We start from the raw sequence: 17,433 nt of genomic DNA on the forward strand, positions 1-17,433 counted from the left end.
TAGAAAGGAAGCCTTTTTCAAGAGATTCACTAATCCTGTGGGATATAACCGTCAGCACATCTGCGGTAGATCTTGCAGAGCGGAAACCATATTGTGTGTCACTAAGAAGGTTATTCCTGCTGAGGTGGTTGACTATTTCTCTATTTAATATGGATTACAGCAACTTACTCATAACACACAGGAGACTTATTGGTCTGTACTGAGAGGGAGATGACTTATCACCTGAATTCTTAAATACAGAGCAAACTGATGAGGTCTTCCAGGGAGTCGGAAAGCACTTCTTCTTAAGGCTGCGCTTAAATAGTTTCGTAATTATGGGAGCAAGTTCTGGTTGAAGCTTTTTTAACACTATAATTGGGATGCCATCAGGGCCAGTTGCTTTACTGGAATCAAGGTTCTTGATTAGCTTGGCGACCTCCTGCACGGATATTTGTATGTTACCTAGCTTGTTCTGTGTTATAGGAGGAAATATGGGGAGTTGATGGCCTTCATCGCATAGGGTAGAATTAGCTGCAAAGTTCTTTGCAAATAGTTTGGCCTTGTCTGACACTGACGAGATGACCTCTGGTCCATTGATAATGGTTGGGATAGAACGCACACTTCTGTTCAGGATCCTATTTGTTATTTGCCAAAACTGGTGGGAACCAAGCCGCTGATCAGCTACCTTGGATTTAACAGACTGGGCATATAGCTCTCTTGCATTTTTTATTACTCTTTTACAGTGGTTGCTGGCAGTCCTGAAAGCAGCTTTAATCTCAGTGCATCTATTACGTTGGTAGCTATGGAAAAAGTGATTAATTAATTATATAGATATATAATTTTTGACTTTTTTTTCTAATGTGCAACATTTAGTAAATTATATAGATATATAATTTTTGACTTTTTTTTTCTAAAGTGCAACATTTAGCAATTAATAATATATATTTTATTACTTTTTTTTTCTAAAGTGCAACAAAATGTACATCACAAAATAAATTTAAGTTAATTTTTAGTTTCAATTTAAATTAAATTTTATATTTTACTTTGTAAAGTTTCTAAAAGTATACTTTTTAAAAAAATTTTTTTTATTACATTTTCACCCCAAACAAGGCACATTGCCACTTTGGTGTAGGGGGCTACTATCAGGGGCAGCAACTACTGGGGCACTATGTTGGGATTTGGGCAGCAAGGTGTCGGTTCACATTACACTTGAACTTCTACATGTCAGTACAGTTAGGGAAGCAGGGACCTGGAATAGAATTCCAAAGTCTAGCGGTTCAGGGGAAGAAACTACTGGAGTAGAAAGATCTTTTACATCTAGGGATCTCTACTGTGTGGGGGTGGGATTTAGCTGCCTGTCGGGTTTGTCGAGGGTGCTCACGTCGTGAGGGCACAAGTGATTGTAGTTCGTCAGAGCATTCACCACTAAAATACTTGTAGAACAGGCAGAGGGATGCAACGTTTCGTCGATGGGACAGAGGCTGAAGCTTGGATGCCAGTTCAGGGCCTATCAGGTTTGCGACTCTCTTTTGAACTTACTTTGAAAATTGATAAATTTTAAATTAAATTTTGTACTTTAATTTTTTAAGTTTATAAAAAACATTTTATTTAACCATTTTCATATCTTGCAAGAAATGCTTTTCTAACTTGTATCTCATTTTTTATTATGTCACTTAATTTTTGAATTTAAATAAAAAAATCAATAAGTTTCTGCATGTAATGAGTAGAAATTATTTTTTGTTTAAATTTTTTTTACTTGAGTAAAAAAGTAAATTTTTTAAAAAATAAAAATGTTTAAAATTTGATATAAAACAAAAAAAGTAAAACAGAAAAGCATATACAATTCAATCTACTCTTTTATCTTTCCACCTCTATTCGTTAATTCTAGTTCTTCTTTGTATCCATTTTCTTTCTCTCGCTCTCTCTTTTCTCAGCTTTCATATATACTCTATCTAGCTTGTTGAGCACCGTTAAATTCAACATAAGACTTAATAAGATTAAAATTATATTATAACATAAGACTTAATAAGATTAAAATTATATTATAACATAAGACTTAATAAGATTAAAATTATATTATAACATAAGACTTAATAAGATTAAAATTATATTATAACATATACCAGCTGCATTTAGAGTATTGAGTACAAATGGCCTACTGCACTATTGCACGCACCTGTTACAGCTATGGAATTGAGCACTATTTTATGTAACATATACTGTTTGCAGAATATAATTTATTGCTCTAGACTTTGCTTCAAATTATTGACTACGGTCATAAATAACAAAGCAACATTAAAAACGTGTGCTTAACATATTTCTGTGAAAACTAATTTCTTCATCTCTCATTATCCTGGAACTCATTTCTTTTAAAACCAAGTTTATGTACCAGTTTCAAGCAAAATATAATGAATAAACAAAAATGATATCACAAGTGAGCAGTCAAAAAATAAAAGTTATCAGGCTTCCACAACACTACTGATAGCCCTGAATTTAGGAAGCATCCAAAGCACTACTAAAACCAAATTTCTACCCCCCCCCAAGAAATTATTGTTCTTTTGATTCATTTTATAACTTTGGCATTAAAACTAATTTCGATACGACATGCAAGAATGTTTTCACCTGAAATTGGTTAGTTGAAAAGATTCCTAATCTACATTAGTTCCTTAAATTGGTTAGTTGAAAAGATTCCTAATCTACATTAGTTCCTTAAATTGGTTAGTTGAAAAGATTCCTAATCTACATTAGTTCCTTAAATTGGTTAGTTGAAAAGATTCCTAATCTACATTAGTTCCTTAAATTGGTTAGTTGAAAAGATTCCTAATCTACATTAGTTCCTTAAATTGGTTAGTTGAAAAGATTCCTAATCTACATTAGTTCCTTAAATTGGTTAGTTGAAAAGATTCCTAATCTACATTAGTTCCTTAAATTGGTTAGTTGAAAAGATTCCTAATCTACATTAGTTCCTTAAATTGGTTAGTTGAAAAGATTCCTAATCTACATTAGTTCCTTAAATTGGTTAGTTGAAAAGATTCCTAATCTACATTAGTTCCTTAAATTGGTTAGTTGAAAAGATTCCTAATCTACATTAGTTCCTTAAATTGGTTAGTTGAAAAGATTCCTAATCTACATTAGTTCCTTAAATTGGTTAGTTGAAAAGATTCCTAATCTACATTAGTTCCTTAAATTGGTTAGTTGAAAAGATTCCTAATCTACATTAGTTCCTTAAATTGGTTAGTTGAAAAGATTCCTAATCTACATTAGTTCCTTAAATTGGTTAGTTGAAAAGATTCCTAATCTACATTAGTTCCTTAAATTGGTTAGTTGAAAAGATTCCTAATCTACATTAGTTCCTTAAATTGGTTAGTTGAAAAGATTCCTAATCTACATTAGTTCCTTAAATTGGTTAGTTGAAAAGATTCCTAATCTACATTAGTTCCTTAAATTGGTTAGTTGAAAAGATTCCTAATCTACATTAGTTCCTTAAATTGGTTAGTTGAAAAGATTCCTAATCTACATTAGTTCCTTAAATTGGTTAGTTGAAAAGATTCCTAATCTACATTAGTTCCTTAAATTGGTTAGTTGAAAAGATTCCTAATCTACATTAGTTCCTTAAATTGGTTAGTTGAAAAGATTCCTAATCTACATTAGTTCCTTAAATTGGTTAGTTGAAAAGATTCCTAATCTACATTAGTTCCTTAAATTGGTTAGTTGAAAAGATTCCTAATCTACATTAGTTCCTTAAATTGGTTAGTTGAAAAGATTCCTAATCTACATTAGTTCCTTAAATTGGTTAGTTGAAAAGATTCCTAATCTACATTAGTTCCTTAAATTGGTTAGTTGAAAAGATTCCTAATCTACATTAGTTCCTTAAATTGGTTAGTTGAAAAGATTCCTAATCTACATTAGTTCCTTAAATTGGTTAGTTGAAAAGATTCCTAATCTACATTAGTTCCTTAAATTGGTTAGTTGAAAAGATTCCTAATCTACATTAGTTCCTTAAATTGGTTAGTTGAAAAGATTCCTAATCTACATTAGTTCCTGAAATTGGTTAGTTGAAAAGATTCCTAATCTACATTAGTTCCTTAAATTGGTTAGTTGAAAAGATTCCTAATCTACATTAGTTCCCTATATTTTCCTGACATTACTTTTCTATTGATTCACTTTCCATTTTTTTTAATTTCAGTATGATTTTTTTAAAATTTATAATAATTTCAATTAAACATGTAAATAGGTAATAATCTTTACACCTGAAATGTGTTAGTTTAAATGATTCCTCACTTACACCCTATTTTTTCTTGTAATTATTTTTCTATTAATCTATTTTTTATAATTCTTGGAATTTATACTAATTTCAACATGACAAGTACATAATGTTTTCACATGTGTTGATTTAAATGATTCCTAATCTACACAAGCAACTGATTTTTTTTCTTGTAATTATTTTTCGATTGATTCATTCTTAATTTTTTAAATTTATTACTATTTTCGACATGGCACCTAAGTACATAATGTTTTCACCTGAAATGCTGTTGGTTTAAAAGATCCCTAATCTGCACTAGCATCTTATTTTTCTTTTGATTGTTTTTCTATGATTCATTTTCGATAGTTTTCAAATTTGTACTAATCTCAACATAACACATAAGTATGTAATGTTTTCACCTGAAATGCATTAATTTAAAAGATTCTTATCAACACAAGCACATAATTATTTTTCTATTGAGTTGTTTTCCATATTTTTGAAATTTATACAAATTTCAACATGACAAGTAAGTATGTAATGTTTTCACCTGAAATGCATTAATTTAAAAGATTCTTATCAACACAAGCACATAATTATTTTTCTATTGAGTTGTTTTCCATATTTTTGAAATTTATACAAATTTCAACATGACAAGTAAGTATGTAATGTTTTCACCTGAAATGCATTAATTTAAAAGATTCTTATCAACACAAGCACATAATTATTTTTCTATTGAGTTGTTTTCCATATTTTTGAAATTTATACAAATTTCAACATGACAAGTATGTAATAATCTTTTCACCTGAAATGTGTTAGCTTTAAAGATCACTAATCTAGATAGGGAGGTCTCCACAGCACTAATAAAATGGAGTTTTTAACTTTCTACCCATTTTTTTATTAGTATTAAAATATGTCCTCAAATAATGTGACAGTTACAGCTTTAGTACATTTAATAGTAGTATTAACAGTTGTTTTTCACTCTCTATTGATATATACGATTCTCTTTCCCTCACTTCATCTGTATTTCTTCTGCTGATATGCCACATTCTCATATGTAATATCTTCAAAATAAAAACATCATAAAATTTCAAAACAGAAACTTTAATTACTTTCTTTAGAGGCAAAATTTTAAAATCCTCGAAAGAATAACAGCATTTAAAATAAAATAACTGATTTTTATTGGTTTCATTAACAAATATATACTACATAACAAGAGAAATCAACATAAAAATTTAAAACATCGAAAAATAATAGAAATTTAAGATCAGCCAATTATGTCCTCGCAAGTGAAATGCCTATTAGTTAGACATAAGTACAGGGTGGAATGATAAAATTGTCACTTTAGAAAAGACATGATTCCATCTCCATTTGATGAAACCCGGTTTCTTTTGTTGTTGCAGATCATCTACTAGTTGACTCTAGTTGACATATCTGAAAGTGACACAATGTTCAACGAGCGAGATCCGAAATGCACTACTGTACAACTCATGCTCTCTACTGGCCCAAGTTATGACAACAGGACCATTGCCAGCATCCTCAAAATACAATTCTGGACAGTTCAATACTTGAGGACACAGCTCAACAAATGAGGTCCACATCATGCCACCTCACATCTTCGAAGTTGTTTTGAAAGTCAACACCAAAGTGTACCTGGATGTGCTGAAGAGTGTGGTAATCCTCAGGTGTAATCAGGTGGCCGCTGGCAGATCAGAGATGTGTGGCAACAGCACTCGGCGTTGGCCCATGTCCAAAGAGACTCAGGCTTGGTTTAAGAACTAGTGCTACGACTTTGTACTTTTTTCTCACTGGCCCCCCTCCTCTCCTGACTTGTACCTGCTAGACTATTTCATACATTGAGAACATTATCAACATCACCTCCCACAACACATTAGCCAGCCTGATTGCTGCCATCTGTCGAGCTCCTGGCAGTTCTTGTGGAAAAGGTATGCTTCCAATTCTAGACCCGTATTGAGGCAGTGGTTGAGGCTGAAGACGGCTACATTGATTAGATGTCAGCTCTACTGCACTATCAAGTTACCTGAATTGACTTTTCAATAAAAGTTTTAAAATTAAGCTGGAGTGTTGTTTTCTTTAGGAGGACAAATTTATCGTTCCATCCTGTAGAAGAAAACATTTTATGTTCTGCGCTTTTGTGCAAATTCTTATATTGACAAAAGATTAAAGTGGTTAATTTTTTTATTACAAATAAATCCATATACATTCTGGTGAATTTAATATTTTTAATAGGATTTTTAAAAAATTTGTTTAACTTTAATGTTTTCATTTCAATAAATATTTAATTAAAAGTAAATAAAAAAATTGTGCAATTATTATCAATGTTGGTATGAGGAATAAACGAATAGACATACACCCAAGAAATGCTCACACAATTTTATTAAACGTTTTATGACCTGAATTATGATGCAGATGATTAAAAAATAGTTATTGTGAATTTTAGTTAGTTTAAAAGGTAATGATAATATGATAGTCTTCAAACCTGAAAAATTATGAAGTTCAATAATTAAACTATCACTGAATAAACTTACCTTGATTATTATCTATAGTGCTTGAAAAAAAGTGTGTTTATGACAACAAATGAAATCCTTCACTCTCTGAGATGGCAGCATACTGACTGTAAGCTATGGACAGTTGCAATCTGGAAGCATTTAACCAGATACTGAACTAATATGTACAAGGTGTGTTTGAATCAATTCACACTTTATTTATGCCGTCCATACATTTATTTACGACTGAATGAATTAGTTCAACCAGATCATAAAGGGTTAATAATGTGACTGAAATGATGACTTTTTTTTTTCTCCTTACCTGAAGAATTCGTCCTTGCCTGCGGTGAAATTAGCATCTGGCACAAGAGTGGCACCATCTCCAATGATGATGCGATGAAGGCATTTCACATTATAAAAAGCTGATAATTCAAATCTGTAGTCAGATGCAGTTGCTGAAGTGACTTGTAATGTCTGTGAAGAAATGCCGCAAGCAAAAAACTAAAAAAAAAGCAAAAACCACTTTTAAAAAAGAAAAAATTAAAAGATACTTTTTACAAGAAAGCTTTAAAATGATCACTAAAAATAGAAATAAAATGATCACTAAAAATAGAAATAAAATGATCACTAAAAATAGAAATAAAATGATCAGTAAAAATAGAAATAAAATGATCACTAAAAATAGAAATAAAATGATCACTAAAAATAGAAATAAATCTAAAGATATGAATTAAAATTTCTGGCATTTATATTAAACATTTCAATTAAGATGGACGTCCAAACTGGATATTTTATTGTTTTTAATAAAAAAGAATTATTTATTATTGAAAATAAAATTAAAAAATGAATCAATTTAAAAAAATAAAAAAGAATTCCTTGATTCGGAGAACATCAAACGTTTGATGAATTTCAAAAAAATTCTTGGAACAACCTTTCACTCACCATCTTCATTCATCAAAATTGCAACTTTCAGACTAAAATCATGACAAAATCTGATTGTTCTTGCACAGTTTCAATAGAAATTTATTGAAAAACATTTTCTAAAGCTTTTTATTTTGAGGTTTTAATGTGAATTCGTTTAGATATTTTTATGCTTGAATAAAATAGAAATTTAAATTTTGAAAGTCTGTGGCCCAGCAGGTTGCTTCTCCCTGTCAGGGTTTTGGAGATTGTGGCCAAGGCAAACTGCTTTTTTCTGTGGGATTTAGAGATTGGCCAAAACAGGTACTTCTGAAAACTGTAACCAAGGCAGGGTACTTCTCCTATTGAGATTCTGGCCAAACAAAGCATAGGGAAAACTCACAAGATTTGAAAGAACATAAAACTTTCAAGACTACAATGTATTAAGAAACTTTCAATGGAACCAACTGAATTCCCCAGAGATTTACTCTAATCACATCTTTGTGTATTAGGAACTCATTATATTAATTATATTATCAGCATTCAAACTCTCTTCTAGTCTTTTTTTGTCAAAGATGGAACATAATACCTGATGTTAAACATTCATTTCAGAAACTCTACTCAAGGGATTTTTTTTTTTTTTTTTATTACATTTTCACCCCAAACAAGGCACATTGCCACTTTGGTGTAGGGGGCTACTATCAGGGGCAGCAACTACTGGGGCATTATGTTGGGATTTGGGCAGCAAGGTGTCAGTTCACATTACACTTGAACTTCTACATGTCAGTACAGTTAGGGAAGCAGGGACCTGGAATGGAATTCCAGAGTCTAGCGGTTCTGGGGAAGAAACTACTGGAGTAGAAAGATCTTTTACATCTAGGGATCTCTACTGTGTGGGGGTAGGATTTAGCTGCCTGTCGGGTTTGTCGAGGGTGTCTACGTCGTGGGGGCACAAGTGTCTGCAGTTCGTCAGAGCATTCACCATTAAAATACTTGCAGAACAGGCAGAGGGATGCAACGTTTCGTCGATGGGACAGAGGCTGAAGCTTAGATGCCAGTTCAGTGCCTATCAGATTGGCGACTCTCTTTTGAACCTTGTCTAGGAGCGAGAGACTAGCAGCAGATGCACCAGCCCAAATGTGACAACAATACTCCATACATGGGCGAGTGGTGGCCTTATAGAGGTACAGGATACTTTCAGGTGTCAGTAGTTTTCTAGCCACAGTGTACCTTTTCCGCAGCGGCCCTGGCAATGTTTTCAATATAATTGTTCCAACTCATGTTTCCTGTCAACGTTAGGCCAAGCAGTTTGAAAGATGTACTCTCAGACAGGGAGTCACTGGCCATTGCTATTGGTGGCAGAGAAGGTTTCTTGTAACTATTGATTTTATTTAGAACTCTACCCGTCCCTTTAAGCACAATTATTTTGTATCTTTCTTGCACTTAGTTCACTAGGTATATTTGCCAGGTAGATTTTAAAATTAATTTTTATGAGTCTATGGGTCCTATTATTTCCGGAACGATGGAGATTTTCCTAAAAATTTAGTTTCTTTTCATGTCATACATAAGATGTTTGTACTTAGTTATCTTTTCTCAGCTATGTTTAAACCAGCACCATTATAGATAGTACCCTCAACTAAGGTTGCTACTCTCTCCTCTTTCTGAACTCTCATATTATTTCAATCCTGGTACAGATAAGAACTTGTTATGGCAAAGATTGCAGATTGAGATCTCTTGAAGTTCACGAGTTTATTTGGAGATGACTGCAGCTGTGTAAGACCTCCTTTGCTGAGGTATAGTTTATTATAGTCCTCAAGCACCAAGATGAAGTGAGCTGCCATGGACCATTACAGATGGAACTGACCTGTTGGACAACAGACATCTGAAATTTAAATTTCTTTCCTACCCAAAAATATTAAGATCTGGTCAAATTCTCAAAATATGCAGCTTTAGAAAACATGTTTTCTGCTGAAACTTCAAGAGTTCTGAATACAATATATCTTTACTATTATATTAAATCACTTTGTGTGAGTGTGTGTGTGTGTGAGAGAGAGAGATCCTTCCTCATAGTTTCTGAAATGGCTAAGCCTATTGTTTTGCAAATTTCACATAAAGGTGATTTATATGTCTGGAAGTGTTCTTAGATATGTTTTGTACAGAAATGCATCCAATAAGTATTGGAAATCGAAAAAATCCAATTTTAAAAGAGTCTGTCTCTCTTATAAATAAAAAAAAAAGAATTTTTACAGGGAATATTTTACGTTACACTGGCAAAAGGAAATAAAATCTCAGCAAATCATTTTTTCTTAAAAAAAAAGATTTATCATCATCTGAAGATATAGCTTAGTGGTAGAGCATTCAACTACAGATCAAATGATCTCTTGTTCAAGCCCGGATGTACCTTATCATTTTATTTTAATTTTTTCTTATTAATGAGTTCAATTTACGATAAAAGAGGAGGTACAATTTAAAATCGCTGCAAAACATTTCTTCATTTGCATATTTTAAAACTAAACATTAATCAGAAGTGACTTTTCCAGGGCATTCATTGTCAAGCCCAAATATCAGCTAACGTGATATTGTAAACAAACATTTGAAATTTGATAAACGATATTATCATTATTATTTTTATCAATTTTTTTGCGAATTAGTCCATTGTGCAAATTATTCCTCGTAATATATAATAATCAATAGAGGATTGATTCTATAATAATACACACGCAAGCTGCATAAATTAAAATATTATGTTTAAGCGTAGTATACAACTATGCAATGCTAGGCAGCCTACTACTATGTGTGTAGATATATATGTGTGTGTGTGTGTTACAAAGATCAGAACAACATTAGTAATGTGGGTTTCAAGTTTGGATATGGTGTCATTTCCGGGTTGACAGGTATAAACAAATGCTAAAGAGAGTCCGAGATAAGTGACCAAATATTGATCCTCTTTCTTTGGATTTGATCTTCTGTAAAATATGTATGAATAAATATGACGGTCGTAAACATTAATTTTTAATTTTCTTAATAATCAAACACTCTGCTAATTTCTCTCCAACTAACCTACCAGCCATCCACAGACATAAATTTCATTGTATCACAACTCTTCAGTGTGATTGAAGCTTAGATGACAGTTCAGGACCTATTAGGTTGACAACTATCTTTTGGACCCTGTCCAGGAGGGAGAGACTAGTAACAGATGCACCAGCCCAAATGTGACAGCAATACTCCATACATGGGTGAATGGAGGCGTAAATAACTTTCTAGCATGATAGAGAGCAGCCTTAGCAATAATCTCGATGTATCTATTCCAACTCATGTTTCCTGTGAACATTAAGCCCAAGAGATTGAAAGAAGTGCTCTCAGGTAAAGTATCTCTAGCCATAGCTATTGGTGGTTGGTAAGGTTTCGTGTAATTATTAAAGGAAACAAGCTCTGTCTTGGCAGTGTTGAATGTTACCATCCATTTTTGGCCCCATTCCACTACAGACTGAAGGTCTTCCTCTAGGGTTTCGGCCATTACCTTAGATATGTGCTCATTAGTTTTCCCCATGTGCCTGCTATAGAGCGTGGTGTCGTCGGCAAATATACCCATCTCAGAGACAATTTTATCAGGTAAGTCATTTATGAATATCAGAAATAATAAAGGTCCAAGGATCGCTCCCTGAGGTACACCTGCATTTATATCAAATTTTTTGGATGTACATCCATCAAGGACAACCTTCGATTCTTCTCTCATTTAAGAAGGATCTAATTATGCTAAGCATTCGTCCAGTAATACCATAGGATTATGTTTTCATGAGAAGACCATCGTACCATACTCTGTCAAAAGCATTAGATATATCTAGGGCTACTGCTCTCCCCTGCCTTATCCAGTGCTTGGTATAAACGTTCAGAGATTACAGTCAGAATATCTGCAGTAGAAAGGGCTTCCCTAAATCCATATTGGTGGTCTGACAGAAATTTAGCAGCTGTAAGGTGGTGGACTAGAGCTTGATTAATTAAGGATTCAAATATTTTGGCGAAAAGAGGGAGGAGGCTAATTGGGCGATAATTTAATGGGTCAGATCTTTCGTCAGAGTTTTTTTTTTTTTTTTTTTTTTTTTACATAGGCATCACCACTTATCAAAGCCAAGAGGCCACTCAAGGATAAGGGTTCTAAGAGTGTACAGTAGACATTGGACAATATAGTAATCATTAGTAATGAAAATTTGGTAAATTTGATAACTTATATAGAACGGCTCATCAAGAACTTATTTACGTTAGACTTGAACACAACCATATTGTAGTCAGCCGGAAAGCAGGAAAACGGAAGACAATTCCACAGGCGTGCAGTTCTAAGAAAGAAGCTTTGTTCATGGAATCTACGTTTAGGTTTAGGCACAGATTAAGAGTGGAGGGAATTATTGACAGTGTGTACAGCTAGATGAGTGTTTCTTGTGAAAGTTTGGCGAGGGGGGACCATAGATTGAAGCTCAGTTGAACACCTTCCATGAAAATAACGATACATCAGAGACAAACTTACAACATCTCTTCTGTAAGATAGAGGTTGCAAGGAAGAGAAAAGGATATCTCCTACGAGGCTACGAAGTCTATTTTGAACTCTATCAAGGCAGGACAAGTCCTTTCTAGCAGCTCCTGCCCAGATGTGGCAACAATATTCCATCCTGGCTCTTATATAGATAGAGAATAGCATCAGCAGTGAGATATTTACCGGATCGATAGAAGGATCCCTCCATTTTTCCAGCGGCCTTGGCAACAGATTTGATGTATGTGTTCCATTTAAGTTCAGGAGTAAAGGTCAAGCCCAGAAGCTTGTCAAAACTTGAGGCCTCCTGAAGACGAGAGCCATTCATTTCAATCGATGCCAGATGTGGATCAGAATGTTGATGATGTAAAGAGAGAAGCTTGGTTTTAGATGCATTAAAAGTAACCAGCCACTCCTTTCCCCATTGTACTACGTGCTCAAGATCAGAGGAGAGAGAATTGGAGAGAACTTGGTCGTTTACTGTCTTAGATGTGCTACCATAAATGGCAGTGTTGTCAGCATAGATGTCTACAAATGATGTAAGGATGTGATTTGGAAGATCATTAATGTAGATCAGGAAAAGAGTTGGGCCCAGGATAGACCCCTGAGGGACACTAGCATTAATACTGTGAGCTTCTGATTTTTGCCCCTCAACTACTACTCTTAAGAATCTATCAGACAGAAATGATTTAATAATTGAGAAGACATTTCCAGCTATACCATAGCTAGAGATATTATGAAGTAAACCTTTATGCCATACCCTATCAAAGGCCTTAGATATGTCAAGAGCAATTGCCCTAGAAAGGTGGCCTCCGTCGAGAGATTTGCTAATCCTATGAGATATAACTGTAAGCACATCTGCTGTAGAACTAGCAGAACGGAAACCATATTGAGTGTCACTAAGAAGGTTATTTTTGTTGAGATGGTTGATTACTTCTGTATTTAACACAGATTCCAACAACTTACTCATGACGCACAGGAGACTTATTGGCCTGTACTGAGAGGGGGATGAGCCATCACCTGAATTCTTAAATACAGGGCATACTGATGAAATTTTCCAGGGAGATGGGAAACTATTATCCTTAAGACAACGTTTAAACAGTTTTGTAAGTATGGGCGCTAGTTCTGGTTGAAGTTTTTTGAGTACTATAATTGGAATACCATCAGGGCCAGTTGCTTTACTGGAATCAATGTTTTTGATTAGCTCGGCAACATCACGTACAGATATACTTATATCACATAGCATGCTTTCTGATACAGGAGGAATATTGGGGGTTGGCGGCCTTGGTCGCAAAGGGTAGAATTAGCTGCAAAGTTCTTGACAAAGAGTTTGGCTTTGTCTGATGCTGACGAGATTACCTCAGGACCATTGATAATAGTTGGGATGGAGCACACGCTTCTGTTCAGGATTCTGTTTGCTATTTGCCAAAACTGGTGGGAACCAATCCGCTGCTCAGCTACTTTGGACTTAACAGATTGAGCATACAACTCTCTAGCGTTCTTTATTACTTTCTTACAATGGTTGCTGGCAGTCCTGAAAGCGGCTTTAGTTTCCATATATCTATTACGTTGGAAGCAGTGGAAAAAGTGATTTCTGTGCACAATGGCAGCAGCACATTCTGGAGAGAACCATGGCTGGCTGTTAGGTTTTTGCTGAAACTTTTTCGAGGGTATGAAACGGTCAATACCTACAATTAACTATTCTATCAGGTCTAATACTATAGAGGACACATCCTTTTTAAACATGGAATGCAGAGGTAGATCAGATATAAATGTACGGAAGCTATCCCAGTCAGCCTTAGAGTATCGATATACTGTACGATGGAGAGGTACGTCTGGGGACATATTACATTTCATTTTTATCTTAATTGATACAACAGAGTGGTCGGAAGATCCAAGAGGCGACAGAACAGAAACTGAACATAGTTCAGGGCAAGTTGTGAGAAAAAGGTCTAGTAAGCTCGCATACTGGCCGTCATTGTCGGGCACACGGGTGGGTTCCTGAACAATCTGAGTGAGGTCATAAGCAATGGAGAAATCATGACAGAACCTCCCCTCATCATCGGTCTTGTTTGAGTGGGTCAACCATTCGACGTTGTGAACATTGAAGTCTCCATATACGTGAATGTTAGCTGAAGGATAAGCAGATAGGACTTGAGTTTTTGTAAACTGGTACCACAGAAGCAGTTTTCCAGCGGCCAGGAAAGCAAGATTCATTAAGGCATTTGTTAAAGAGTTTAGAGAGAACAGGAGCGACCTTAGCAGAGCATTTTTTTAATAACACATCTGGGATGAGGTCAGGTCCACATGCGTTTTGTATAATATCATGTACTTGGGAGGGCGTGGTCTTTAGATCATCTAGCATGGTTTCTGTCCGCAGAGAAAAATCAGGGAGGGAATGGCTTGCTGGGTCCAAGGTAGAGTTTGAGGCAAAGCTCTCTTAGAATGATAAAAATTTAACTTACCTGTTCTGACGAGAATGAAGACATGTTGATACTATCCATCAAATCTGAAAGCCTTATACGTTTTCGGGATGACTTTTGATAAGTTAGAAGGCCATTCTGTGGCAGAATTTTTTTCCTCTTGTTTCGTATAATGACCATATCTTGTTCAAGACGACCTTCTTCAAAGTGCGATTCTACATTGCACAAATTCTCAACTGATTCTACAACCACGGATTTTGATTGCTTGTCCGTATTAAGATTCTCGCTAACAGCATTTTTTTTGTTTGCTGATGATTTATCATTAGCTAAAACGTCTTTTTTGTCTGAACAAGGTGTGTTGTGAGGAATAACAGATATTTTTTTCTGATTTATTGCTTCGACAGGATGACTTTCCTTTGCTTCTTGAATTGAATGTCTGTAACTTGAGACATCTGTATCCAAATCAGCAAATACTAATGTGCGTTGGTGTTTTCCTTGAGGACGGACTTCATTCTTGGAAATTGTTTTCTCAACCTGTTTACAATCAGAATCTTTTGGAGAAAATGTATGCTTCTTGTCAACTGTGGACTTGTTCGACACAAGGTTTGGATTTTTCTCATTCCTATTTGGAATGATTTCGTTAAAATTGTATGCAACATGAGATGAGGAAAGAGACGGATTTCCAGATGCAAAATTCTTTGTTTTCTGAACATTGTCTTGTGGCTCTTGAAGTGGTTTGGTGAAATTGGATGCAACTTGAGATGAGGAAAAAGACTGACTTCCAGGAAATGGCAGAATCTTCATCATTTGTTTGCTCTTCAATTTTTCATTTGTTTTTTTTGTATTACTAAAATCTGTAGATGTTGAAGAGATTACATTTGACAAATTCACATGTTTAGAAAATTCGTCTGGAGAATCTGGTAACATTTTGTAACCTCCAAATACAGGACGGCTGATTTTTGGAAATACTTTGACAGCTTCTTCGACTTCAGATACGGCTGGAACTTTACGATATGGTGTTTTAAAGTCAACCTTTTTGGAAGAGGAGTCTGGACCAGTTTTTCCCCCTTGATTTTTTTCTTGAGTTCTGAAAGACACAAACGTTTGTATTACATGAGTTGCCCCTTTACATTTGACTAAACAATACTTTCCAACATTTAAATATTGTTACACCTAAAACATTGTTACGCTCTTTTAGCCAAGGAAGTTAAGCCTCCTCTACTATGCTAGAAAATTATCCTATATCTTTACACAACCAGGCTTTAGTAGGGTGTATTCCATGAATCATAAAAACTAGTCAGTCATCTCATAAGATGTATAGCAATAACATACTGAATTTTCAAGAGTCTATGACAATTTTAAATGCTTGTACAAAAAAAATCTGGAAACTTTTTACAAGGCCACAATTCATCCATGCATGGAGTATTGTTGCAACATCTGGGCTGGTGCATCTTCCATTAATCTCTCACTCTTAGAGTTTGAAAAAGAATCTCAAATGTAAAAGGTCCTGCACATTCAGAAAGATCCAACCTGTCTCATCACTGCAATATGAATCCCTGCGTCTGTTTTGCAAGAACTTTAATGAAATGTGCTCTGATGAACGCACAAACTTCCGATTAACTCGACAAGCAGCAAAATCCAACCCCTTCATTGTTGAGGTTCCTAGAGGCCAGAATGCTTTCGAGTCTAATAGGTTATTATCTCAGACTATTAGATTTTAGAATTCCTTCAATGTTTCACACTTCACTGACTGCACTAACCTGCAAAAGCAATATTATTGATATGCCTTGTTTGGGGCAAAGAAAAAAGTAAGAAATTACAGTAGGGAACAAAACATTTTTCATAAAGAAACATTTTTTTTAACAATTCGCTTTTTTTTTGTCCCCATTCCACTACGGATTGGAAGTCATCCTCTAGTGTTTCTGCACTTTCCTTGGATATGTGTTCATTTGTTTTCCCCTCATATCTGTTATAGAGAGTGGTGTCATCGGCAAATATACCCATCTCCGAAACAATTTTATCAGGGAGGTCGTTTATGAATATCAGGAACAATAGAGGTCCAAGGATAGACCCCTGAGGTACTCCCGCATTTATGTCATATTGTTTGGATGTACGACCATCGAAGACAACTTTGATTTTTCTATTACTTAAGAAGGATTTAATTACATTATGAATTCTTCCAGTGATTCCATATGATCTAATTTTCCTTAGAAGACCATCGTGCCATACCCTGTCAAAAGCCTTAGATATATCAAGGGCCACCGCTCTACCCTCCCCTGTTTTATCCAATGAACGGTATATACGTTCAGAAACTACAGTTAAGATATCTGCTGTTGAACGGGCTTGCCTGAATCCATATTGTTTGTCAGTCAGGAGTTTAGCAGCTGTTAGGTGCTGGACTAGGGCTTGATTAACTAAGGACTCAAATATTTTGGCGAAAAGCGGGAGGAGGCTAATGGGGCGATAATTTAGTGGGTCAGTTCTTTCACCAGAATTCTTGAAGACTGGTACCACAGAGGCGGTTTTCCAGCAGTCGGGAAAACAAGATTCGTTAAGGCATTTATTGTAAAGTTTGGACAGAACTGGAGCAACCTCGGCAGAGCATTTTTTTAATAGCACAGCCGGGATGAGATCTGGTCCACATGCTTTTGAGGTGTCTAGGTTTTTTATAATAACATGTACCTGAGAAGGGGTGATTTTCAAATCGTCTATTATTATTTCTATTTATTATTATTTCTATTAATTATTGTTTCTATTAATTATTTCTATTAATTATTGTTTCTATTTATTATGTTGAATTTTCTGAGTCAAACCGAAATAGTATTTAAGCTGGTGAATTTCAAATTTTTCTTCTGACCA

The 17,433-nt window shown here is 34.7% G+C and overlaps 1 protein-coding gene across 1 annotated transcript in view; it reads right to left on the minus strand.

Moving 5' to 3' along the window:
* The window catches only part of LOC145263208 (uncharacterized), a 291,719-nt gene that overhangs the window by 92,716 nt on the left and 181,570 nt on the right, over nt 1–17,433 (minus strand). Inside the window, exons 11-12 of the mRNA XM_080120287.1 lie at nt 14,617–15,661; nt 7,049–7,227 (exon numbers count right to left, since the gene is read on the minus strand). Of these exons, the coding sequence (XP_079976413.1) occupies nt 7,049–7,227; nt 14,617–15,661 (1,224 nt within the window). The remainder of the gene's footprint in view (nt 1–7,048; nt 7,228–14,616; nt 15,662–17,433) is intronic.

Source organism: Euprymna scolopes, chromosome 3 (assembly GCF_053919585.1).
Source record: "Euprymna scolopes isolate OS-2025 chromosome 3, ASM5391958v1, whole genome shotgun sequence".
NCBI classification, from domain to species: Eukaryota; Metazoa; Mollusca; class Cephalopoda; order Sepiida; family Sepiolidae; genus Euprymna; species Euprymna scolopes.